At 48.3% G+C, this 27,424-nt stretch overlaps 1 protein-coding gene and 1 long non-coding RNA gene across 3 annotated transcripts; one reads left to right on the top strand and one right to left on the bottom strand.

Annotated features, from left to right (window-relative positions):
• LOC140852966 (uncharacterized) lies at positions 1 to 13,575 on the top strand. Of its 2 annotated transcripts, none has more exons than XR_012136033.1 (4): positions 1 to 96; positions 10,391 to 10,489; positions 10,764 to 10,903; positions 13,002 to 13,575. It is a non-coding gene; the product is annotated as an uncharacterized lncRNA (long non-coding RNA). The 2 variants fall into 2 exon arrangements; XR_012136034.1 differs by having other exon boundaries at positions 10,748 to 10,903.
• LOC105054878 (MLO-like protein 2) lies at positions 8,549 to 27,309 on the bottom strand. Its single transcript, XM_029267520.2, has 16 exons — positions 26,336 to 27,309; positions 26,161 to 26,218; positions 25,814 to 26,056; positions 19,564 to 19,574; positions 13,351 to 13,467; positions 13,215 to 13,275; positions 13,025 to 13,113; positions 12,420 to 12,494; positions 12,242 to 12,336; positions 11,509 to 11,558; positions 11,374 to 11,414; positions 10,785 to 10,958; positions 10,623 to 10,658; positions 10,407 to 10,474; positions 9,862 to 9,922; positions 8,549 to 9,787 (listed from the first exon to the last, which is right to left on the bottom strand). Exons 1-16 carry the CDS (start codon positions 26,456 to 26,458, stop codon positions 9,260 to 9,262), a joined length of 1,830 nt encoding a protein of 609 aa, XP_029123353.1. The 5' UTR covers positions 26,459 to 27,309; the 3' UTR covers positions 8,549 to 9,259.
• Positions 27,310 to 27,424: the final 115 nt, after the last annotated feature.

Genomic DNA, 27,424 nt, shown 5'->3' with positions numbered 1-27,424 from the left:
ATTGCACCCATTTTCCGCCCGCCCGATAGCTTCCCTTCTGAGTAAAGGAACGAGAAGGGTTGGAGAAAAAAAACATAGGGCTTCTCAGATTCAAAGGTTCCAATGTCTTTGTTTTTTCTAGTATTGTATGTTTGTCTTTCTTTTTGTGGAAGCAAATTGAGAAATATGTTAATTATTGAGGGATTGAGGGCTCCTTAGTTAAAAATGCAGCGTTAGGATTAGTTTTGTAGTTGTGGAAGTTCTCATGATTAGTGAAAGACTAAAAGTTGACAACTTTGTTTGTTATTGATTTATTATTGACTATAGGATAATACTCACACCTATTACTTTTTACTGTTAAACTACCACTCATAAATTTCTGTCTGAAACTTGTAGAAGAATTCGCTTAAAAAAAGTAAATACCTGAAATATGTTGTTCAGATGTTTTATTCAATCATTTTATGCTTCATTAAATTGGTATTATTGGGATATACCGACCGACCCCTGTACGCCGACTTACCCTCGGACCTGTCCAATTGACGCCCGACTCTACCGACTGGATCGACGGACGACTCCGACGATGACTCCAACAATGGCTGCCGACAATATCCAACTGAAGGTATATCGGTCGAATAGACCCATACTATTTTCGACCGGCCAAACGACCGAGCCCAAATTACCGACTCACTGTCGGAGGTGGCAGCCGATGTTCGACTTCCGTAAGGCACCAAACCAGCCGACGGTGTCTCCGGATCATCATCCGACGTCTCGACAACCGAATATCGATATATAGTCGGCCAGCCCACCCAAACGCTGTACGACCGCTATGGGCAATTATCCTGTCAAGGACATACGGTATGGCCGTCCTGGGGCATTGTCCTGCCAAGGACATAGATCAATCCCAGTGATTTGATAACCCACGATGATTTGACAGCCTCCGACGATTTGACAACTCTCCAGTTGTCTGCACCATTAATGATGAGACCATAGTGCATTATACTATAAAATGGGGTAAGGCAACAGTCTTGGTAAGTTTTGAGTAAGCTTTTTCAAGCTCTCAGAAGTGCCTCTAAGCTTTTGAACTCTCTTTCTCTATCTCCCACTGAGCCCCTGATTTTTCACTGTTTATCTCAGAAGTAACTTGGTTTGTTACCCATCCAAATTCAAAGGGATTTTGAATTTGAATGGATAACCAAATAACCATGCACCAGCTTATTCTTTTTTGTGCGCCCCATATTCCACACGAGAAATAGTTTCTCGTGAAAGTCTCCATGCATAAAAAAAGGCCACATCATCTCTTCTTTCTCGCACAAATGAATGAGGATAAGATTGGTTGACACTTGAATTCAAATTTGATTTGAATTTAAGTGATCAACCACCTCTTCTTATCCACTCACACGCTTTCAACATCTCTTGCGATGTTTTATAAAATGAGAAAGGGAGGGGGCGTGGACAATGAAAGAAAGAAGAGATAAGGGGTGTGGGGAGGTTCTGAAAAAATTTTGAAGTATTCAAAATTTACCGAGAGGAGAGAAAAAGGAGAGAGAAGTGGGCGCAGGGTTTTTGGTGTGTACCCTAGGATTTCTACCTAGGGTTCGGGAAGTGAGATTGGTGTGCCACGAGTGTCGTGAGTCCACCAAATTTCAAGAGGAGATCCATAAGCCTCTCAACCAACCGTGCAGATGATCTGGAGCATCCGAGGAGTCAGCACACATCGATCGAAGGAGTTCGATCAACATCAGCCATCAAAAGAGTGAAATCACGAACTAGCATTCGTGAGGAGCCGATCAGACGGAAGCTTCGTGTGGATGATCCATAGAGATCAGACACTAGTGTGGCTACGATGTGACAATCAGAGTCCCCCGATGATGATCAGATTGCGGTGATCGACTATCCGCAAAAGGTGATGTGTTCTGAACATAGTACAGTAAAAAGTTTACTGTTTCAAATTTGAATTTCAAATTTAAATGCATGCTGTTGTATCATATTTAGATCTTAGTGTAGGGTTAATTATTATTAATTAATGAGATTAATTACTAATTTTGCTGTAAAATAGTAATTTTGAAAAAATTTTAAAATTATCATTTTGCCCCTGCACTGAATTTTTGCTTCATGAGCATCGATAGGGCTGAGGAGGTACTACAACTGACGATCAAGCCAAGCTGGATGGATCCGATTGTTCAGTATCTGACTGACGGAATCAGCTCCGAAAACCCCACGGAAGCCAAGCGACTCCAGTGGATGACCTCCCAATATGTAATGATGGACGGACGACTCTACAAAAGGTCGTTCTCCTTTTCCTTGCTACAGTGCCTGAGACCGACGGATGCGGACTACGCACTCAGGAAGGTGTATGAAGGGATCTGCGGGAGTCACTTGGGGGGCAAATCCTTGGCCTACAAAGTCCTACGGCAAGGTTACTACTGGCCCACCATGAAGAAAGATACGGCTAACTTGGTTTGGAGGTGCGAGCCATGTTAGAAGTACGCTAACTTACAACATCGGCCCGCCAACCAACTGACTGCCATTGTCGCCCCGTGGCCCTTCGCCCAATGGGAGATCGACATACTCGGCCCTTTCCCTTCGGCGTCTGGCCAAAGAAAGTTTATAGTCGTCATAATTGACTACTTCACCAAGTGGGTGGAGGTCGAACACCTGGCGCAAATCATCGAGCGCAATATGGAAGACTTTGTCCAAAAATTCATCATCTTTAGGTTCGGACTACCGCACACCATCATCACCGACAATGGGCGACAGTTCGACAATAATGATTTCAGAGAGTTTTGTGTGAGATTTCATATCACGTACAAGCTGACCTCGGTCGACCATCCACAGTCCAATGAAAAAGTCGAAGTAACCAATCGGATCATTCTGCATGGGTTGAAGACTCGACTGAATGAAGTCAGAGACCTCTGGGTCGAAGAGTTGCACTCGATCCTGTGGGCATACTGAACGACACCTCGGGTCTCGACCGAGGAATCTCCTTTCAACCTGGTCTATAGGACAGAGGCAATGATCCCACTAGAGATCGGGCTACCATCGACTAGAGTTATGCAATACTGTGAACCGGACAACTCCGAGTGTCGGAGAGCTGACTTGGACCTCCTACCCAAGCTCCGACATGAGGCTCAACTCTGCATGGCTTCCTACCGACAAAGAGTGGCCCGATACTACAAAGCTAAAGTTAGGCCAAAGTCTTTCAGATTCGGAGACCTGGTTTTAAGGAAAGCAGAAGTCTCAAAACCTCAGGATAAAGGGAAACTATCCCTAAATTGGGAAGGACCCTACAAGATTGCAGACACCTGCAGGTCGGGCGCCTACCGACTTGAAACCCTAGAAGGGACGGCCATTCTCCGAACTTGGAATGCTGACAACCTGAAATTGTATTATCAATGAATTCTGTATGCCCTTCTTGCTCGAAATACAATATAATTTCAAAACTCCGGGGTCTACGAAGTTCGACTTTCTGTCGAGGGTCGGCCCTTGCCAGAAGTACAAGCCTCGACGTCCCGACTTGGGCCCAACATCTCGTTTGGAATCTACGGCTCGATAGCCGATCGTCGAGTCTATGACTCGATCGTCGAATCTATGGCTCGATAGCCGATCATCGAATCTACGACTCGATCGCCGACTCTATGCCAAGTCTACGACTTGATCAACAAATCTACGGCTCGATAGTCGATCGTCGAGTCTACGACTCGATCGTCGAATCTATGGCTCGATAGTCGATCGTCGAATCTATAACTTGATCGCCGACTCTACGTCAAGTCTACGACTTAATCACCGAATCTATAGCTCGATAGCCGATCGTCGAGTCTACGACTCGATCGTCGAATCTACGGCTCGATAGCCGATCGTCGAATCTACGACTCGATTGCCGACTCTATGCCGAGCCTACGGCTCGATCGCCGAACCGACGGCCTTCGCCTCTGAAGGCAAAGGGCTTCGACCAATGCGGCTGGCTAACTTGCAGACTTAGCTTCGACTAAGAAGGGCAAAATGCCAAGACAACCATGACGTACCCGCCCGACCAAGGCTTAGGCAACGGGTATTCGACTTGCGATGAACTGACTTGGTTACGACCGGTCGAAAGATATTCGGTTTGCCACCGTTTATCATGCACCGCGACGTATCTGCCCGACCAAGATCTGGGCAACGGGTATTCGACTTGCGACATACCGACTTGGTCATGATCGGTCGAAGGATATTCAGCTTGCTATCATTTATCATACGTCCTGACGTGCACGCTCGACCAAGGGCCGAACAATGGATATTTGACTTATCATTGTTATCCTATCTGAATACATCGAGCACCACTCGACTATCAGACTTTACGGAATAATCATGCCGACGAGCTACGTTCGATGATTGGCTGACACTCGGCCTAACGTACACGTCCAACCAAGGTCCGAGCGACGGACACTCGACCTACAATCGGTATGGCTCTCGACCATCGGATCCTACGCTATCTGTATGACGGTCGGGATGCCGGCCTGCAATCAGAGCTTGCACTACTTTTGGCAGGGCGCACGCTACTGACTACTTTGATCGACTGCGCTAGATCCTACCGAACGTTCTAACGAGGTGTCGGAGCCATGACCTATACACTCAGAGATGGCTCGACAAATTAAACACATTGAACCGCATGCGAAAAAAAGTCTGAAAGGTCTTTGATTTTGTTGAGTTGAAGTGACTTACAAAATTGGGCCAAAGTTCGGTTACAAAATTGGGATGAAGCCCGATTACAAATATCAAAGACAAAATAGAAACAAAAAAAAATATAAAGATAACGGAGCAGATACTCTGACTATTCATCGGAGTCGACTTCTTGCACTGGGTAAAGTTCGGGAGCAACCGGCGTGCCCGCTCGGGTTGGGGAGGGATTGGAGGTTGGAGCCGCCTCACCTTCGATAACTCATTCCGTCGGCAGTGGGTCGGCCTCCTCCTCTGTGGCTTGGTCCTCCGACCCTAGAGGGACGATGCCGCTCAGGTCGAGCTCTGGGTGCAGACTCTAAATCATATTTCGGGCATCCTCGTAGCCCACCTGATAGGAGGCGAAGCCGCTCTCGAGGAGCTCCTCCCGGTACTCGTCCGAGCTACGAAAGTCCTCCACTGCCCGGCTCAGCGCCTCCTTAGCCGACTCTGCCTCCGCCTTCGCTATGTCGGTGTCGGCTTGGGCAGAGGACAAGTTCTCCTCGGCCTTAGCCAGGTTCTCCAGGCTAACGCGAAGCTGTTCGCGCTCGGCCTCGAGCTTCCTGACGCAGCCATCCCGCTCGCGTCGCAGTCGGTGAACGGAGCGGGTCTTGCGCAGGATCTGCTCGCGAGCCGACTGAAGTTCGGCCTCCGAGATGGCTAGGCCGTTGGTGAGTCGGGAGATCTCTTCCTCGAGCCTAGCCTCACGATCGACTGACAACTTCAGCTGATCGACCAACATCGCCTTCTCAGCTTCGGCGGTCTCGGCCCTATTCTTCCAGGCCGCCCGGACGTCACCGAACCTCCGGTACCCGGCCTCTAGCTCGGACATATTGTAGATCAGCTGCAAGTAGAAGGTCGGTCGTCAGCAAAATGGAATGATAAAAAACAATAATGGAGAGGAAAGAAGAAGAAGAGGAGCTCACCTGGATCATAATCGGGTAAAAGGAAGAAAGCATGTCGGTCACCGATCGACTCCTCAAGAGCTCCCGATCGATCGAGAGGATGGTCGCCTAACACAACCTCCTGGCCAAATTGTGGTTGGCCAGGGCCGATGCTCCTTCGAAAATCTAAACGTTGGATGACGCGGTGCGGCCCGCCGACCTCGTGTCGTCGGCCGGTGCCATCGGAGCCTTCCCTCGATCGATCGCTCAGGCCCAGAAATCGGAGAGAGATGGAAAGCTCGAGCTCGATTGGGTCTCTCCCGAGGGCGTGATGGGGGCCGCCGCAGGTCGTTCGGGCTCACATGCTTCGGCCCGAACCTCTTCCATGGGTGGGGGAGCCGACACTCCTTCGGCTGCCCCCTCAACCGCCCCTTCCTCGGACGGCACCTCGGGTGGCACCGCCGGCGCCGACAGGGCGATGACCAGCTCGTAGCCCGACGCATGTTCGGTGTCGGGCTGCGCTGCCACCGTCACAATGTCGGTCGGTGATGATATCTGAGACCTCTTGGGAGGCCGTGAGGGTCCGACCCCGGGCGTCGGTCTCTTCCTCGCTGCATGTTGTTGAATGTCGGCATCTGTCAGTCTCACTCTAGACGGCATGCCTGTAATTTCAATAAAGAATCAGCACAAAATCAAAGAAGGATAAAAAAGACAAAAGAACGATCGACAGACCAAACTGTACCTAAACGAAGAACCGAACTCAGACCGACGTCGTATAGAGCTTGCTCGGTGACGAGCTCCCTCTGCTTCTGCACCGACACATCCTTCAGTCGGTGAAAGTCTTCTCGATCTCCAGCCTTCATCCGACTGTTTTCGTTCGACTGAGTCCGAGGGTCACCCCAGCGGGAAGGGAACCCCCAAGATAGCGAAGAGGAAGCAAAGAAAAATTGGTTCTTCCACTTATGGATCGATGATGGAAGATCGATGATGAACGAAAGACCCTTTCGGAGATTGAAGAACCATCACCCTCGGGCTTTCGGGTGGGGTCGGAGGACGAAGAACGTCCGGAAGAGAGAAATGCGGGGAAAGGTCGGCAAAAGCCGACCCAACAAAGCAAAATTGATTATCAACCGGACTGAGTTCGGCACCAGTTGCGCCGGGCAAAGCCCGTAATAATCCAAGACGTTTCGGACGAACTCCGAAATCGGGAAGCGAAGACCTGCCCGAAGGTCCTCGACATAAAAGGCCACCTGGCCCGGAGGCGGGTTGTTAACCCGACTCTCAGCCCCAGGGACGAAGAGCTCGAACTGCTCCGGGATGCTGTATTGCTCCCTGAGCTGTTCGACGTTTGCCCCCGAAAATGAAGAAACCTCCACCTCCAAGGTCGATCAAGAATCGTCGGTCGGGTTCCCCGACTGACTTCTTCGAGGAGAGGTTCTAGCCATAACGCTAGCCCCAGAAAGGAGAACAAAAAGAAAATGGCAAAGGAGAAAGGATGCAAGAAGACAAGAACGGGCAAAACTTCGAGAAGAGCTTTCAAAGGGGGGAGCACGGAGACAACTACTTGAAACTGGGGGACAATTTGACAAGGCCTCAGCGCCAGGAATGGATTTGCAGCAAAAAGTGAAGTTTTGGATGTAAGTGGCCGCATATATATAAGGCCCTTCAATGGTCGAGATGAGAGCGTGCCGAACGAGGGCTTCCCGGATGTCGACATGTGGCAGCGCCTGGGCCCTTCCTCAGTCCGACGGTTTGATGCACCTGCCCCCAGATCAAACCACGTCGCCTCCATCCGCATGAACGATTCCAGCCCAATAGCCCCCTGACACGTGGCAGAAAAATCGCATCTCGGGATTCATTAACCGACGGCGGTTCGTGTTCTCAAGGAGATGGCGGTTCGTGTTTCCAAGGAGACGGCGGTTCACATTCCCAAGGAGACGGCGGTTTGCATTCCCAATGGGACGTCCGACATCGAATCGCTCATTGGTACGGTCGCCAGAGTCAGAGCATGACGTGATGGAAAATCACTCCTTTCGCCCGAAGCCGTCGCCCACGTGGAAATGCTGGCAAATATGACATCCGACTCAGGAGTGGGGGGGCAACTGTTGGGATATACCGACCGACCCCTGTACGCCGACTTACCTTCGGACCTGTCCGACCGACGCCCGACTCTACCGACCGGACCGATGGACGACTCCGACGATGACTCCGACAATGGCTGCCGACAATATCCGACCGAAGGTATGTCGGCCGAACAAACTCATACTGTTTCCGACCGGCTAAGCAGCCGAGCCCAAATCACCGACTCACTGTCGGGGGTGGCAGCCGACGTTCGACTTCCGCAAGGCACCAGACCAGCCGACGGTGTTTCCGGATCATCACCCGATGTCTCGGCAGTCGAATACCGACATATAGTCGGCCAGCCCACCCAAACGCTGTACGATCGCTATGGGCAGTTGTTCTGTCAAGGACATGCGGTATGGCCGTCCTGGGGCATTGTCCTGCCAAAGACATGGATCAATCCCAGCGACTTGACAACCCACGACGATTTGACAGCCTCCGACGATTTGACAACTCCCCAGTTGTCTGCACCATTAATGATGAGACCATACCACATTCTACTATAAAATGGGATAAGGCAACAGTCTTGGTAAGTTTTGAGCAAGCTTTCTCAAACTCTCAGAAGCGTCTTTAAGCTTTTGAACTCTCTTTCCCTCTCTCCCGCTGAGCCCTTGATTTTTCACTGTTGCCTAGTCTTCTCTCTGACTTGACCGTCGGAGGATCCCTACCAGAGGCATCTCCGGTCTGTGAGGACTTTTCTTGCAGGTGCGCGACACCGATGATCAGACGATGGAGGGATTGGCCGCAACAGGTATAAAGCAGATACCTTTTCCTATACTTGTGGTTGCTGATAAGTTTTTCGGGCATATTAGCCGCAGATTCTAAAGACTTCCCCATCAAGCTTGCGTAAAAATTTTAAAATTCTGAGGACTTTTGATAAAACAATTTCCTATACATGCATTGAAGTCATATGCCATGATTCATTGGCATTATTATGTCTAAGTTGATTATCTATTTTGCTATATATTTTGAATTAGTTGCAGAATATCTCAAAGTAGAATATTTGTTAGTTGATGATTTCTAGCAAACCAAAATAAATTTCAGGTGGCTGCTTTGCAGCTTCCATTCCCATTCAAAAAAAAAAAAAAAAAAAAGATGATTTCTAGCAAGCCGAAATACCATTCAGTAGACATATCTGAATCTTGACCACTTTTAGAAAAATTACAGCATCAGGCTATCAAGGATGCTTCTTTGGTTTGTGAATAAGTGGATTGCATAATTTCTCAAGGGACTTCCACCTTGTAACAAACCACAAGCCAGAGAAATTCCTCATAATAACACCAGTTATCAGATCCTGTCATTTCCTTTTCTTCTCTTCTTACCTTCTTTCTTATCTGACAATATAGCATTTGTGGTTCAACTTGATGGTTAACGTGATATGCGATGATCATGATAAGTTTGGATATTTACAAAACTTTATAAAGAAACAAAACTGCAAACTGGCAGAACTGTTTAACCTCATCAGCTGGCCTTTGGCCGAACTTGTGAGACTGATACTAATGACTCAGTTACTCAGGGCTTCAAGAACCTCCTTACTGGGGAAGCGACGCTATCGTGAAAACCAGTTTGGAGCATCCAACTGATCATTCCTCTCTTCTATCAAAGATGATATCAGGAGAAATTTCAATTCTATGTTGATGGTTGCTGTCCTCTAGGGGTGGCAACTGTGCAGAACCACCCAACTCTTGCATTTCTCTTTCCACTCCTCGGACTTCTTGTTGTGGTCTGATCTTTTGTTGTTGAGAAGATAAGCCATTTATTGTGTGGTTGGATGGCGAGGGTACTTCTTGTTGTGGCCTGATCTTTTGTTGTTGAGAAAAATCATTGATTGTGTGGTAGGATGGAAACGGTGACCTTTCAATGTTAAAATATTCTTTACTAAAACTGCAGCGACTTGAGGAACCTTGGAAACTATCTAGCTTTTGAAGGTGCCGCAACAGTTTTGCCCGAGATGACCCACTAGTTGGGGTGTTAGGTGTACTTGTGGACAATGGGGTTGTGCGCCCAAACTGTGTATTCTCTTTCAAGTGGTTCCTGGCTGTGTGATGCCATTTTCTTAGGGCAGTTGCAACTCTATCACTGAATATCGTAGGCCTCATGTTGGAACCCATCTGTTAATGACCATCCTGTCTGATCAATAATTTGTATTTACTGTTGGAATCTATATATTGCTATTCAAGTTTACCTGTGTCACCAATGCATAGAGGGGAAGTGTAACATAGCTACATAGAACCTGTATAAGGACACTGATCAAAATAAAAAAAATTATTAGATATACTGCAAGAAGCAAAATCACAGAACATACTGTTACCTGTCTGGGCAAGATCAACTAGTTAATATAACTCCCATGTTGGCTTCATCTTCTTATTTTCATTTTCATTTACTTAAATGTCTGCTATGATCTTAGCTTACTTTCTTGTAATTCTGATTGATTTTAATAATCTCAAATTGTTTCTTGAGTTGTTTGAAGAGAAAGACAAAGCAAAATAAAATGTTATCTGGTATAGAAGTTTCAAAGAATAATTAACATATTTTGAGGATTCCATAAGCTTTTGTCCATGATGGATATTAATAGGATATTATAGTTGCCCTTCACCGAGTAATTGAAATGCACACTCAAATATAACAGAAATTGGCCATTATGTTACAAGGTTTATTTTGTTGATTATTTCATATATTGTTTAATACATAATTCAATAAAATGCAATAAACAGGGAGTAGGAAGCTAACCCCATGGAAAATCTGATGATGATGTCGTCTACACGCTGGTGGAAGCATGAAGGAAACCCAAATTCATACTGCGAAAATTACAGGTGAAAAATTGTATTAAAACATGATCAGTTTATTTCTTGTTCCATCCATGATCTCCTGACCAGTCAACCCCCAACCCTTTTGCTTGTGCAATTTGTTGTAGTTATAAAAGATCAGTAGATTTCAGAGCCTTACCCAGCTCCATGCAAAAAAGGCAAGCTGAAAGGCATTCTGCAAGACAATTAAGTATATAAAGGGTTAATCTAATGATGGCGCATCTATTATCTGGAGGAGATTATTGTTCTTGCAATCTCTTACAGGTTTTGTGCACCCTAGGAATCATGAATGGGACAGTACCTGGAAGAGGACAAAGTGGATGAGGTACAGCATAAACCGAGGACATTTGAACCAGAAGAGATCATCTGTGGGATGAACAACTGGCACTCCCTTAACAACATCTCCTCGCTCTGTGATTTGTGAGGCCATCTTTATTATTATCACCTGAAGCTTTGTTCCTACAAGTAGTATAATCTGCAAAAAATCTTCCTCGCATTAAATATCTCTCATGAAGTAAACACAATGATGATTATTATATTTTACAACGATGTGCTTCTTTTTTGGAAACAAGAAAAATGAGAGTCCAAGGTGGAAATTTTGAGTAGATTGTTGTATTTAATCTGTGATGTATCATTGCAACAGGATTAGATAATCAAGTCAGTGAAAAATAATTAGATAAATATGCTAAACTTCTCTAAAGAAAGATAAATATGCTACTTAAGAAGCTGAAAATGTTGATTGATTTTGTATTGGTCCATCCTTGTAGTATGATGTAAAAGCAATCACTTTAAATGAATTTCTGAAAAATACAAAGTTTCTTGAATTGCATTCACCTTTTTAAAAAAAAGACACTGAAAACTTTGAAACTAAGATGAAATTCTCAACTTACAATTAAGGGGATAAATGGATGCCATTGATAGGAGTGCCAGCCTGCCAATGAGGATCACATAAATAATTAACTGATATACATACAAGTTCTGCTATTATGTGATGGTGTGAGAAAGATAGAGTTGCATAGCATTACCATGAGTGTTAAATAGCAGGAAGAGTACTGCAAAGGACCATAGTGGGGGGCTGCAAGTATTCAAAACACAAACAAGAAAGGAACCATTAGCCTAGTTAACATTATCAGATGGCTTATACATATTATTATACAATCTTGTGAAAATAAACAAACACAAGCTGAGCTCTAAATACTGCTCATGGAATGGGTAGGTTGTATAATGAAATTTATATGGAAAGATATTCTTACAAGCATGAATGTAACAGACTGTCCAATCTTTCAACCAGGTGCATTATTAATTCATTCTTTTGTAGGTAATCAATCAATATGAGAAAAAAAATCTTTAAAAATAACTTTCAGTAGTGTTTCTCAAAAATTTCTATTCAGAAACCAACAACAATGATAATGTTCGCATCATATGATAAAGTTGTCCTTTGGTAGTGGCAGAAGGAACCATGTAGCATAAAATTCTGAACTTCCCTCAAGAATTATGCTACAAAGGAACCATGCCGTGTAAAATTCCAAACTTCCCACAAGAATTATGCTAGAACCTTTCTTTCTGTTGGCAAGCATGGCCATCTTAGTTATGAAAGCCAATTTCTTTGTTATATTTGGTAGTGATGTATTATGTAGATATCTGCTGATCAATTTGGCAATTTAAAGCATCCTTCAGCTTAATTAAAGCATCTTCTAGCTACACTTGCCAACAATCTTAAGAAATTACGTGCATGTCAAAAACAATGTCTCAGCATACCTGATCCCTACCACAGCTTTCATGTCTTCCTCCAGCGATCTCTTTATGTAATTTCGAAAGTCAAATTTGCTTGAGCTTTGTGGAGCTAAATGTGCCTGTTGGTTATCAAGTTAGAATGACTCTTTTTGCAGTTTGCCAAATGCTCTTACATGACTCTCTATTGCTACTAATGACTTACCATGATAAAGCCATGTCGTAATGTCAGATAATCAACTTTTTGAACTGATCCCACAAATTGTCTAAAGAAACACACCTGTCAAAAAGGATTACACTTTTTAGAATAAGGCAAAAGTTTAGGAAATAAACGTGCAATTTGGCTGTTCTATAGCAAATTGTTTGCATAAATGCGTTTATTGCATTTTTTGTGTCAGTCTCCTTGTATTATAGAGTATATCCACCAGTCTGTATGCATAACCCTTCCTATGGTATTAAATCAGAGTTTCAGTATTTTACTTACTGTATACATATGATGTGCTATTGAGATATTTCATTCTGTTCGACACTTAATCATTGAAATTTCTTTAAGAAATCAAGGAACGGAAATTCTTAGGATCATGAAATCAAGTTTATTCCATGCGCAAAGCAGATTCTGTGGCTAGGTTGGAAATAAGTAATTCTGTTTCTTTGTTGGTGTTCGAATGGCCTTTTTTTTAATAGATTAAGATAATTTGAGCCCATGTTTAGCTGATTATGTGTAATGGTTCTTTTCCTCTTTGTAGTGGTGACTAACAAATTGTGATTATTGTCAACTTCCCCCCAGGAACTTAGGGTGATGATCCTTACAATCCAGGTGAGAATGGGCGACTTGCTCCAGAAGTTCAGGTGACGGTGACCGAATGAAGTGTCTCTCGCCAATCGAAATCTGTCAGGATCTAAGAGTACCATTTCCACAACACAGCAGTTATAAGTATATTGAGATATAGATGTACGAATTCCTTTTTTGAGTACTTGACTGTTTCACTTGTTCACATACCATGCGAAAACTGGTATTCTGCTGTCCTCGTCTCAAGCTCCCATGATTTCCAGCGTCTCATCTGCATCAGATGTTTCCCTTCAACTTAGATCAATGAAGGGACCTATTTAATGATAGGTATTCATGTTCACCATACCTTTAAACTGCCCAAGGCCATAGTGGTTATGCAGTAGAGCAAATGGAACACTGCTAGAACGAAGATAAATATGTGGAGCTGGTGGAGGCCATCGGCAGAAATGAATGGAACCTTGTTCTGTCAGTCCATAGACCAGCTACAGTCAAGCTAATGTACATGAGAATTCAAAAAGTCATATTATAGTTTTCCCATATTTTAATCAAGCATGGTGCCTTTAGCTCTGCATTTCTAACATGAGAAACAAAAGAAAACAGAATATCAATTTGGATATCTGGGGACGCCTCAAACGAGTGTCTTTGGATACCTCTGATATCAAAAATGATGATGATCTGGATGGTAACGAAGTGCAAAGGAGTGTCACTCAGTGGACTTGGCTTTGGTCTGGCTTTTCCAGAGGATCTTGAATAGGTTCTGTGATGCGGCAGTTGAGTTTGGCCTGCATGATACTGCATATTGCTTGGCTAGTATGCTGTGGAACTAGTACACACCCAGTCCGAGAGGCAATCAAGAAGAAATCATTTGGTCGGATTTTTTTTTGTTATCATCTTCTACCAAAAGTCGGTCAAACAATTTGGAATCAACTGATTCCAAATGTTGTGGCTAATCCCCCGTCGCTCGATCGCCGAGGTCGCACACCTACAAGAGAAATCCTCACAGACCGGAGATGCCTCCGGCGAGGACCCTCCGACAGTCAAGTCAGAGAGATTAGGCAACAGCGAAAAATCAGAGGCTCAACTCGAGAGAGCCAGAGAAAGCTTGGGAGCTGGAGGGAGTATCAGAGAGCTTACTAAGACTGTTGCCTTACCCTTTTCTTATAGTAGAACGCGGCGTGGTCCCGCCATTAATGGTGCAGACAACTGGGGAGTTGTCAAATCGTCGGAGGCTGTCAAATCACCGTGGGCTGTCAAATCGCTGCGGGTTGTCAGAACGAACCCATGTCCTCGACAGGACAATACCCCAGGGCGACTGCACAGCATGTCTTTGACAAGACAACAGCCCATAGCGGTCGTACGGCCCTTGGGCGGGCTGGCCGACCATACGTCAGTATTCGACTGTCGAGACGTCGGGTGATGACTCGGAGATAGCGTCGGTCGGTTTAATACCTCGCTGAAGTCGGACGTCGGCTGCCATCCCCGACAGTGAGTCGGTGATCTGGGCTCCGCCGCTCGGCTAGTCGGAAATAGAATGGGTCTGTCCGACCGACACACCTTCGGTCGGATAATGTCGGCAGCTACTGTCGGCAGTCGTCGGTCGGTGTGATCGGTAGAGTCGGGCATCGGTCGGACAGGCCCGAGGGTGAGTCGGCATAAAAGGGGTCGGTCGGTGTATCCCAACAGTTGCCCCCCTACTCCTGAGTCGGATGTCGTGCTGGCCAGCGTCTCCGCGTGGGCGACGGCTTCGGGCGAAAGGAGTGGATATCCATCACGCCGTACTCTGATTCTGGCGTTCCATCACGTCATGCTCTGATTCTGGCGTTCCATCACGTCACGCTCTGACTCTGACGATCGTACCAACGAACGGTCCGATGTTAGACGTTCTATTGATGTCAGACGTCCCATTGGGAACAGAAACCATCGTTTCCACCGTCTCCTCGGGAACTTGAACCGCTATCTCCTCGGGAACACAAACCGCCGTCGGTTAGTGAATCCCGAGATGCAGTTTTTTCGCCACGTGACAGGGGGCCATTGGGCCGAATCTGTTCACGCAGATGGAGGCGACGTGGCTTGATCTGGTAGCGGGTGCGTCGAATCGTCGGATCGAGGAAGGGCCCAGGCGCCACCACGTGTCGGTATCCGGAAAACCCTCGTCCGGCATGCTTTCATCTCGACCGTTGATGGGCCTTATATATATGCAGCCACTTGCATCCAAAATTTCACTTTTACTGCAAATCTGCTCCTGGCGCTGAGGCTTTGTCGAGTGGTCCCCCAGTTTCAGGTAGCTGTCTTGGTGCTCTCCCCTCGAAAGTTCTTCTCGGAGTTTCGTCTGTCTTTGTCTCCTTGCTCCCTTCCCTCTTCGCCATTTTCTTTTGTTCTCCTTTCTGGGGCTAGCGTCATGGCTAGAACCTCTCCACGAGGAAGTCAGTAGGAGAACCCGACCGATGACTCACGATCGACCCCGAAGGTGGAGGTTTCTTCACTTTCGGAGGTAAATGTCGAACGGCTCAGGGAGCAATACAGTATCCCAGAGCAGTTCGAGCTCTTCGCCCCTGGGGCTGAGGGTCGGGTTAACAACCCGCCTCCAGGCCAGGTGGCCTTCTATGTCGAGGATCTTCGGGCAGGTCTTCGCTTTCCGATTCCGGAGTTCGTCCGAAACGTTCTGGATTATTACGGGCTTTGTCCAGCTCAACTGGCACCGAACTCAGTCCGATTGATAATCAGCTTCATGTTGTTGTGTCGGCTTTTGCCGACCTATCCTCGTATCTCTCTCTTCTGGGCGTTCTTCGTCCTCCGACCCCACCCGAAGGCCCAAGGGTGGTGGTTCTTCAATCCCGAAAGGATCTTTCGTTCATCATCGGTCTTCCATCATCGATTCATGGGTGGAAGAATCAATTTTTCTTTACCTCTTCTCCGCTTCCTTGGGGGTTCCCTTCCCGCTGGGGGGACCCTCGGACTCAGCCGAATGAGAACAGTTGGGTGGAGGACGGGGACCGAGAGGATTTTCACCGACTGAAGGATGTGTCGGTGCCGAAGCAGAGGGAGCTCGTCACCGAGCAAGCTCTGTACGATGCCGGCCTAAGTTCGACTTCTCGTTTAGGTACATCTCGGTCTGTCGGTCGTTCTTTGTCTTTTCTATCCGTCTTTGGTCTTGCACTGATCCTTCATTGAAATTGCAGGGATGCCGCTGAGAGTGAGGCTGACCGACACCGACATTCGACAACATGCGGCAAGAAAGAGGCCGGCGCACGGAGCCGAACCATCACGGCCTCCCAAGAGGCCTCAGATAGCATCGCCAACCGACCTTGCGGCGACGGGAGCGCAGCCCGACACCGAACGTGCGTCGGACTACGAGCCTGTCATTGCTCTGTCGGTGCCAACGATGCCACCTAAGGCGCCATCCGAGGAAGGGGCAACCGAGGGGGTAGCCGAAGGAGCGTCGGCTCCCCTACCAACAGAAGAGGTTCGGGCCGAAGTACGTGAGCCCGAATGACCTGCAGCGACCGCCGTCGCAGCTTTGGGAGGGACCCAATCGAGCTTAAGCTTCCCGTCCCTCTCCGATTTTCAGGCCTGGGCGGCCGGATGAGGGAAGGCTCCGATGGTACCGGGCGACGACACAAGGTCGGTCGGTCGAGCCACGTCATCCGAGGTCCCACTTCCCGAAGGAGCGTCGGCCCTGGCCGATCATGATTTGGCCAGGAGGTTGTGCCAAGCAACCATTCTCCCGACCGATCGGGAGATCATGAAGAGTCAGCCAGTGTCCGACATGCTTTCTTCCTTTTACCCGACTATGATCTAGGTGAGCTCCTACTCTTCCTTTCTCTTCTTCATTATTGTTTTCCATCAATTCAGTTTTCTGACAGTCGGCCTTCCGTCCGCAGCTGATCTATAATATATCTGAGCTGAAGGCCGGGTACCGGAGGTTCAGCGACGTCCGGGCGGCCTGGAAGAAGAAGGCAGAGATCGTCGAGGCTGAGAAGGCGACGCTGGTCGACCAGCTGAAGTCATTGATCGACCGTGAGGCTAGGCTCGAGGAGGAGATCTCTCGACTCACCGACGGCCTAGCCGCCTCGAAGGCCGAACTTCAGTCGGCCCGCGAGCAGGTTCGGCGCAAGACCCGCTCCGTCCACTGACTTAGGCGTGAACGGGACGGCTACGTCAGGGAACTCGAGGCCGAGCACGAACAGCTCCGTGCTAGCCTTGAGAACCTAGCCAAGGCTGAGGAGAACCTGTCCTCCGCCCAGGCTGACGCCAATATACTGAAGGCGGAGGCGGAGTCGGCCAGGGAGGCACTGGGTCGGGCGGCGGAGGACTTCCGTGGTTCAGAGGAGTACTGGGAGGATCTCCTCGAGAGCGGCTTTGCCTCCTACCGAGTGGGGCACGAGGATGCCCGAGAAGCGATCCAGAGTATGCACCCGGAGCTCGACCTGAGCAGGATGATCCCTCTAAGGTCGGAGGACCAAGCGGCAGAGGGAGAGGCTGACCCACTACCGACGGAGTGAGTCATCGAGGACGAGGCGGCTCCAACCCCCAGCCCTTCACCAACCCGAGCGGGCATGCCAGTTGCTCCCAAGCTCTACCCGGTGGAAGAAGCCGACTCCGACGAGTAGTCGGAGTGTCCGCTCCATTACCTTTGTACTTTTTTTTGCTTTCCGTTTAGTCTTTGATATCTGTAATCGGACTTCATCCCAATTTTGTAATCAGGATTCGTCCCAATTTTGACTTAGTAAAAATCAAAGACTTCTCACTTTTTTCCGCGTGTAGTTGAATGTGTTTGATCATCCGAACCATCTCTGGGTGCATAGGTCGTAGTTCCAGCATGTCCCATTAGGACGTTCGATAGGATCCAGCATAGCCGATCAAGGTGATCAGTGGCGTGCACCCCGTTAAGGGTAGAACAAGCCCCGATCACAGGTCGGCATTTCGACCGCCGTGCAGGCTGCTCAGGATCTGATGTTCGAGAGCCGTACAGATCGTAGGTTGAGCGTCTGTCGCCCGGACCTTGGTCGGGTGCGCACATGGGGTCGGGTGTCAGCCAATCCCCAAACGTGGCTTGTCGACACAACCGTTCCATAGAGTCCGATAGTCGAGTAGCGTCCGACGCATTCGGATAGGGCAATGATGGCAAGTCGAATACCCATCGTCTGGCCCTTGGTCGGGCGCATACATCGGGACGTACGATAAATGGTGGCAAGCCGAATATCCTTCGACCGGTCGTGATCGGATCGGTTGGTCGCAAGTCGAATACCCGTTGTCCAGACCTTGATCGGGCGGGTACGTCGCAGTCATCTTGGCGTTTTGCCCTTTCTTAGTTGAAAGTTTGGCAAGTTAGCCAACGGCGTTGGTCGAAGCCCTTTGCCTTCAGAGGTGGGGGCCGTCGTAGTCATTCCGCTCCTTCGATCCCTGTTGTAGAATCCGATATGTCATCGATGATCGGGATGTAGATTGAGCCGTAGATTCGGCGATCGAGTCATAGATTCGGCGATCGAAGCGTAGGTTTCCAACGAAATGTAGGGCTCAAATCAAGACGTCGAGGCTCGTACTTCAGGCGAGAGCCGACCCTCGATGGAGGGCCAAACTTCACAGACTCTGGAGTTCTGAAATCGTATTGTATTCCAAGCAAGAAGGGCGTACAGAGTTTATTGATAATACAATTTCAGGTTGTCAGCATTCCAAGTTCGGAGAATAGCCGTCCCTTCTAAGGTCTCAAGTCGGTAGGCGCCCGGCCTACAAGTGTCGGTTATCTTGTAGGGTCCTTCCCAGTTCGGAGATAGCTTCCCTTGATCCTGAGGCTTCGAGACTTTTGCCTTTCTCAAAACCAGGTCTCCAGGTTTGAAGCACTTCGGTTTGACTTTAGCATTGTAGTATCGGGCCACTCTCTGTCGGTAGGAAGCCATGCGGAGTTAAGCCTCGCGTCAGAGTTCGGGAAGGAGATCCAAATCAGCTCTCCGACACTCAGAGTTGTCCGGCTCATAGTATTGCTCTACTCTAGTTGACGGTAATCCGATCTCTAGTGGGATCATTGCCTCCGTCCAGAAGGTCAGGTTAAAAGGAGTTTCCCCGGTCGGGACATGAGGCATCATTCGGTACGCCCAGAGGATCGAGTGCAATTCCTCGACCCAGAGGCCTCTGGCTGCGTTCAGTCGGGTCTTCAGACCATGCAGAATAGTCCGGTTGGCCACTTCAACTTCTCCGTTGGACTGTGGATGTCCGATCGAAGTCAGCTTGTGCGTGATATGAAACCTCGCACAGAACTCCTTAAAGTCGTCATTGTCGAACTGTCGCCCATTGTCGATGATGATGGTATGTGGCAGTCCGAACCTAAAGATGATGGACTTCTGGACAAAGTCTTCTATCTTACGCTCAGTAATTTGCGCCAGAGGTTCGGCCTCCATCCACTTGGTGAAGTAGTCGATTGCGACAACTATAAACTTTCTTTGGCCAGACGCCGGAGGAAAAGGGCCGAATCTGTCAATCCACCATTGGGTGAAAGGCCACAGGGCGACAATGGCAGTCAGTTGGTTGGCAGGCCGGTGTTGCAAATTAGCATACTTCTGACATGGCTCGCACCTCCGAACCAGGTCAACCGCATCTTTCTTCATAGTGGACCATTAGTAACCCTGCCGCAGGACTTTGTAGGCCAAGGATTTGTCCCCCGGGTGACTCCCGCAGATCCCTTCATGCACCTCTCTGAGTGCGTAGTCCACATCCGCCGGTCCGAGGCACCGTAGCAAGGGAAGAGAGAATGACCTTTTGTAGAGTCGTCCATCCATCATTACGTACTGGGAGGCCGCCCATCGGAGTCGCTTGGCTTCCGCAGGGTCTTCGGGGCTGGTTCCATCGGTCAGAAACCGAATGATCGGGTCCATCCAACTTGGCTCGGTCGTCAGTTGCAGCACCTCCTCGGCCCTGTCGATGCTCGGTTACTCGACCCATGAGTGTCCGACCCAGGGTGCTATAGGCGGACGTCGCGAGTCTAGAGAGTGCATCGGTCCGAGCATTCTCTGACCTGAAAATGTGGAAGATCTCGAAATACTTGAGGTGTGCTATGAGATCTCTCACCTTCTGAAAATATTTTGCCATGGTCGGGTCCCGCGCCTCGAATTCGCCTTTGACTTGTCCCATGATCAGCTGGAAGTCGGAGAAGACTCTGAGGCTGTCGATCCTGAGCTCCTGCACCATTCTCAAGCCAGCGAGAAGCACTTCATACTCGGCTTGATTATTGGAAGCTTTGAAGTTGAATCGGAGGGCGTACTCGATAACCACCCCTTCTGAGTTGGTGAGCAGGAACCCGACGTCGCTCCCTTGGGCATTGGAAGCTCCATCTATGTGTAACACCCAGGTTGACCCGGGGTCACATTCGGAGGTCGTAGCTTCTTTGGAGCTCCCGTCTTCCGACATTTGGTCGGCTGTCGAGCATTCCGCAACAAAGTCGGCCAGGACTTGGACTTTCAAAGCAGGACGCGGTCGGTACTGGATGTCAAACTCGCTCAACTTTACTGCCCATTTCGCCAGTCATCCTGATATGTCGGGGCGACGGAGGATCACCCTCAGGGACTGGTCGGTCAGGACCACGATGGCGTGTGCTTGAAAATACGGACGGAGTCGTTGCGCGGATATGACCAGGGCAAATATCATCTTTTCCGCCTTTGAGTACTGCGTTTCAGCCCCGTGGAGTACCTTGCTGGTGTAGTATATGGGCTGGTGAATTCGGCTCTCGCTCTCCCGGACGAGTACCGAACTAACAGCCTCTTGGGAGGTAGCCAAATAAAGATACAATGTTTCTCTGACTTCTAACTTCACAAGCAGTGATGGAGAGGCCAGGTACTTCTTTAAATCTTGAAAGGCTTGCCGACACTCATTCGGCCAGGAAAAATCCTTCATCTGCCTCAGAATTTTGAAGAACGGGAGGCACCTCTCAGCCGACCGAGAGATGAATCGGCTGAGCGCGATGACCTTCCCATTGAGCTGCTGCACCTCTTTTTTGCTGTTCGGGTGCCGCATGTCCATAATCGCCCTTATCTTCTCAGGGTTGGCCTCGATTCCACGTTGAGAAATGAGGAACCCGAGAAACTTTCCCGAAGCTACCCCGAAGGCACACTTGGTCGGATTTAACTTCATCCGATGTTGCCGAAGGGTGCGGAAGGTTTCTTCCAAGTCTTGGATATGGTCTGAAACCTGTGTGCTCTTCACCAGCATGTCGTCCACGTAGACCTCTATATTGCGCCCGATCTGATTCTTGAAGACTTTATTGACAAGGCGTTGGTAGGTGGCTCCGGCATTCTTCAGACCGAAGGGCATAACTCTATAGCAGTAAAGGCCCTTGGCAGTCACGAAGGTCATATGCTCTTCATCCTCGAGTGCCATTCGGATCTGGTTATATCCAGCAAAGGCATCCATGAAGCTGAGCAGTCGGTGTCCGGACGTCGCATCCACCAGTTGGTCGATCTTCGGTAGTGGAAAGCTGTCCTTCGGACAGGCCCGATTCAAGTCGGTATAGTCGATACAAATTCTCCACTTTTTGTTGGCTTTCTTCACCATGACGATATTCGCAAGTCAATCGGGATAGGTGGTTTCTCTAATGAAGCCAACCTCGAGCAGCTTGTCCACTTCCTCATCGATGGCCCTCTGTCTTTCGGGGGCGAATGCCCGTTTCTTCTGTCTCACCGGCTTCGCACTAGGGACGATGTTAAGTCGGTGAGTCATCATCTCCGGAGGTATGCCGGACATATCTGCTGCCGACCAAGCGAATACATCGGCATTATCTTCCAACAGTTCTATCAGCTGTCGTCGCTCTGGGTCGGTCAACTGCGACCCGACCCAGACGACCTGCTCAGGGTTCCTTGTCATCGGGATGGAGATTAGCTGTTCAGCCGGTTCACCCCGCTCCTCCTCTTCCCGTTGGTCTAGCTTGTCGACCGTCAAGGAGTCCTTCGGCTCAGTGCTTTGAGTAGAGATCTGAAAGCATCGACGAGCGAGCTGTTTATCCCCGTGCATTTTTCCGGCTCCATTTTTAGTCGGGAACCGAACCAGCAAGTGGTATGTCGAGACGATGGCTCTGAGGGCATTTAGTCCGCACCTTCCAAGTATGGCGTTGTAGGCCGAAGATACTTGGACGACCGTGAATGTCATGTGGACAGTGCTTTGCCGTGGTTCGGTCCCAACTGTCACGGGAAGAGTAATTTCTCCTTCCACCATGACGGCTTTCCCGGCGAAACCCACCAGGGGTGTGGAGACTCTCCTGAGTCGGTCGGTCGGCAATCACATTCGAGAAAAGGCCGAGTAAAATAAAATATTAGTGGAGCTTCCATTATCAATAAAAATTCTTTTTACATCATAGTTTGCTATGATTGCCGAGACAACAACAGCGTCATCATGGGGAGTTTGGATTCTCCAAGCATCCTCATCTATGAAGACGATTACATTGTCCCGGTGCAGCCTCTTCGTTGACTCTTCCTCGGTAGTCGTCCCCCGATCCAGTCGTCTGGAGATCATGTTGATGACTCCAGCAGTGGGCTGGTTATCCGGTGCCTCTCCAGCCGATCGAGGTCGTTGGTCGTTAAGGGGCCGAGCCGGTAGGTCCCTTCGGTACTTTTCGAGATAGCCTCACTGTATGAGATCTTCAATTTCATCCTTGAGTTGGATGCATTGCTCGGTGTTATGACCGTGGCTCCGATGGAACCGACAGTATTTTCTCTGGTCGAGGCCTTTTGCCTTCAGAGGCGGGGGCCATCGTAGGTATTTCGCTCCTTCGATCTCCATCAGGATCTGCATACAAGGAGCAGAGAGAGAAGTGTAGGAGTCATACTTGCGATGCACTGGTCTCGGACTCCGTTGTCGGGGCAACCTCGGGCTCCATCGTCGGGACGAGGCCCGTTTGTCAGTCGGGGGCCTGCTGGGCTCGACAGGGGTCCGACCTTTCTTCCGCTTCTCTCTTTGGCCCGTGCTCTCAGTCAAGCACCGATCGGAAGCTCCTTCGTTTGCGCGCATGTATTTGTATGCGCGCTCCAACAATTCAGCGTATGTCCGGGGAAGGGTCTTGTCCAAAGAATATGTGAACCGAGACCCTCTTAGCCCCCTCTTCTTGGCCGAGATAGCCATGTCTTCATTGAGGTCCCGGACCTCAAGAGTGGCTGCATTGAATCAGACCATAAAATATCGGAGCATCTCGTTTTCTCCCTGCTTAAGGGAGAAGAAACTGTCCGAAGTCCGTGGTGGCTTTCGACTGGTGCTAAAATAGGCCACGAAAGAATGTTCGAGCTGTCCGAAAGAGTGGATACTTCCTGAGCGGAGGTCGAAGAACCAGACCCTGGCAGCTTTGCGGAGTGTGGCGGGGAAGCCGATGCAAAGGAGGGCATCGGTTGCCCCCTGGATTGTCATGAGAGCCTTGTAGCTCTCCAGATGGTCAATCGGATCAGTGGAGCCGTCATAAGGCTCCACATGAGGCATCTTGAACCGACTAGGAATCGGCTCGTCAAGGACAAATCAGGAGAGAGGTTGGGTGGTCCGAAAGTCGACGTCGTTCGAAGATTTCGGGCCATCCACTTGGAGTTGGGCAAGCCGACGGTCGATTTTCTCGAACCTGTATTCGTAGTCGTTTAATCGTTGGTGTTGAGAAACTCCAGGAGTCGATCCTCCCGATGAATTTGAGAGTGAGGCGGACGGCGTCCGCGGTTGCTTCTCCCTCCTCGCTCGCTCCAGTCGGGAAGGAGAGGGACGTCGAGACCGACGGGCGTCACGTTGTGGCCGCCTCTCCCCTTCTCGGTGGGAGTGGTGAGACGGCTGCTCCTGAGGAGGAGATGGAAGTGGACGCAGGCATTGGTGGCTGCTTCTGGACGGCATGGGATGCGCCACCGGTTGTTCTACCGGCGGTCGCGGCAACTGAGTCGATTGCTGCTGGAGATTTTTGACTGCATCCATCAGGACGGTCATTTGCCGCACGATCGTCGCGATCTGTGCCTCCGTGGTCACCATCGGGTGCAGAGAGCTAGGCTCCGCCATGGAGGGTGAAGGAGAGGGCTCTTCCCGGCAGGAAGAGCACCTCGCCAATTCGGTAGCTCTCGATCGCTGAGCTCTGATTTTCGTTATCTCGAGAGGTCTCTGAAGCTCTAGGGAGCTTGCTATCTTACCTCTGTCGAGCGTTCCCCTTTCTGGCACGCAAAATCTGTTGCGGTCAATCTCCCGTCGCCCGATCGCCGAGGTCGCACACCTGCAAGAGAAGTCCTTACAGACCGGAGATGCCTCCGGCGGGGACTCTCCGACGGTCAAGTCAGAGAGACTAGGCAACAGCGAAAAATCAGAGGCTCAACTCGAGAGGGCCAGGGAAAGCTTGGGAGCTGGAGGGAGTGTCAGAGAGCTTACCAAGACTGTTGCTTTACCCCTTTTTTATAGTAGAACGCGGCGTGGTCCCGCCATTAATGATGCAGACAACTGGGGAGTTGTCAAATCGTCGGGGGTTGTCAAATCGCTGTGGACTGTCAAATCACCGTGGGTTGTCAGAACGAACCCATGTCCTCAGCAGGATAATGCCACAGGACGACTGCATAGCATGTCCTTGACAAGACAATAGCCTATAGCGGTCGTACGATCCTTGGGCGGGCTGGCCGACCATACGTCGGTATTCGGCTATCGGGACGTCGGGTGATGACTCGGAGACAGCGTCGGCCGGTTTAATACCTCGCTAAAGTCGGACGTCGGCTGCCACCCCCGACAGTGAGTCGGTGATCTGGGCTCCGTCGCTCGGCTAGTCGGGAACAGAATGGGTCTGCCCGATCGACACACCTTCGATCGAATAATGTCGGCAGCTACTGTCGGCAGTCGTCGGTCGGTGCGGTCAGTAAAGTCGGGTATCGGTCGGACAGGCCCAAGGGTGAGTCGGTGTAAAAGAGGTCGGTCGGTATATCTCAACACCAAATATTCAGAGATTCGAGTTTGACAAATGTGGGCCTAACTGGACATCATATCTACAAAGGAAAGAAGAAAGGGCAAATGACAAGCCAAAGGATCCAAGGAGCGATTAAATTTCAATAAGTTAGGTGGTCATTTGATTATTCTTGAAGAATAATGCTAAACTCATGAAGTGCAATAAAGCTCCGTTCGTGCCAAGGTGGTCATGTACACCAGTGGTTTGTTTAAGGTCTGAGTTTTGTAAGCTGGAACATAAATTGTTGTAGCTATTGAAGTTTGAGTTAGCAGATCAGTTAAGTTTACATTGGATGGATTATTGCATGGCTTCTAGTTGGATCCTTATGCTCGAACCATGGGTCTGGGATATTTTAGATTTAGGTTAAGATCCAAACTGAGACAAATTATATTCTGTATCATATGCACCAATATTGTCATGCACCCCATCAATCATTGAGGCCCATTTTTATGGGTCAATCACCGAGACAAGCTCATAGCCACAAATGCATCTTGGTGATTAGGTGCATGTGGTGCAGGATATAATTTCTTCTAAATTAGTGATTAACTTTATTACTATATCAATGGTTGAGACATTCATGTTATAATTGGTTAATCAGAATACAAATTTTCTGTGATACTCAAAAAGTACCGTAAGATTTTGTGTATATAGTTGGACGTCGTTCATTTTAAATTGGACAGTCATGCGCTTACACGTTTGCACGTTAAAAAAAATTAAAAAAAAAAAGAATGTATAAATCTTAGGAATATTTGGACAGTCTGGACAGCCATCCATTTTATGATGGACCGTATCTAATCATGCATAGTATTTTTTGGTATTTTTTAAATACCACAAAGAATCTCGTTCTTGATTAACCAACCAATAAAGAGCTAACTTGCCTCGGCACATTTGTCCGGCTCCACTCCACCGCTTAAAACTCGTCGGAAACTGGCCATGGAGTCTGAATCATGCAGAAGCCTCCGGCCGGCATGACTTTTGCCGGATTCATGGCTCTTGGAGCCACCATCATCATGGACTTCCTTCTTGCAAGGGTGCCATGAATCGGCAACACTCTTGGGCACGCATATCTCAGTGATGATGCCTTGCCCAACTGTGAGGAGCAGTGATACGAAGCCAAGCAGCATCAGTTCTGTCACAAGGGGAACAACACCATCAGTACACACTTGGTTAGTCTCAGTTCTCATGGTGTGTGAGAAAGTCATACATGTTGATGGAAATCTTGGAGAAGCATACCAGATTTGACCTTTTCCAAGGCTTCACGGAGAGCCTTGTTGTGATGTTTTTCTAACCACTGCAGACAACCATGAAACTTAATTTTTTTTAGCTTGAAAAAGGATTAAATTATCCATATAGCAAAATTTGTGCAATGTTTGGGATGATTAGCATTTAGCTCGAGTGCTCCACTTACCTTGGATGAGAGGTGGATGCCATGTTCAATGATAATGGAGATGACTACGAGAACAGCGCATATCGTCGCGATTGCCCACGTCGATGTTTCCTCTAGATTTCGCCCACCTTCTCCTGCACCCATACTCGTACTGCACCTTCAAAGGATACAAGTAATAGGCTTCTGAAATGAAACCAAAGGAAGCCCAACTATAAGTAGGAGTGAGGACTTTAGGAGAGTATTGACCGTGGAATTTTCTTTGCTTGGACTGTCGTTCGTGGAACGTACGTCAGGTGTCGGATCCGTTTGGAGAGACGCTACCGAACAAGGCAGAAGGAGATCGATTTACGACCGAGATCACACTCTAAATTTGTTTGGTTTGAGAGAGTGAAAGTTTAGAATTGAAATTGGAATGGTGACTCCCATTTTAACTATTTGATAGGGAGGACTCTCATTTCAATTTTGATTTTGGGATAGAATGAAAATGGCTCAATCTATATAAAACTCGATCTTTATTTTTTTTCATGAATTTAATTTTTCATTCCAATTTTGATTTTGATTCCGATCACGAACTAAATATTTTGAAAAATTTGATCATTCTGATTCTAAGTCATTTCGATTATCATTTTCATTTTGATTTTGATTGTGAATCAAACACCACCGTAATGCATTTTACGCGTTGTTGCTCGTGGCTGCAGTGGTTGTCACCATCGGGGACTGGGTTCTTGTGGGGTCAACCCATTTGAGGCATTGTCTTCTCCAGAAGAATGGAATCGTGGCTTAATGCATGGACCATCCATTGGCCCCAGCAGCTTCCGAGAAGCCTTCTCCACCATGGGATGGTCATGGTCAGAGAAAATTTTTGCCACATCGATACAGAATTTTTCCAACGTCGTAGGTACGCTAATTTTGCGACACTTTTTTTGACTGCAAAAAAATAAAATATTAAGAATAAATTTCAGTGAAGAGCCGGCAGAACTGGATCAGCTGACCGGGTATAAATCGTACGTGACGGGCACTAAAGAAAAAAAAAGAAAAGAAAAAGAGTTTGTCATATTTTTGTAATACCAATTTAAAAAAATAAATCTAAAATATATATATATATATATA

The sequence above is a fragment of the Elaeis guineensis genome, chromosome 12 (assembly GCF_000442705.2).
Source record: "Elaeis guineensis isolate ETL-2024a chromosome 12, EG11, whole genome shotgun sequence".
NCBI lineage: Eukaryota > Viridiplantae > Streptophyta > Magnoliopsida > Arecales > Arecaceae > Elaeis > Elaeis guineensis.
The sequence above is the reverse complement of the archived record's forward strand: the minus strand, read 5'-3'. Positions and strand labels throughout refer to the sequence as shown.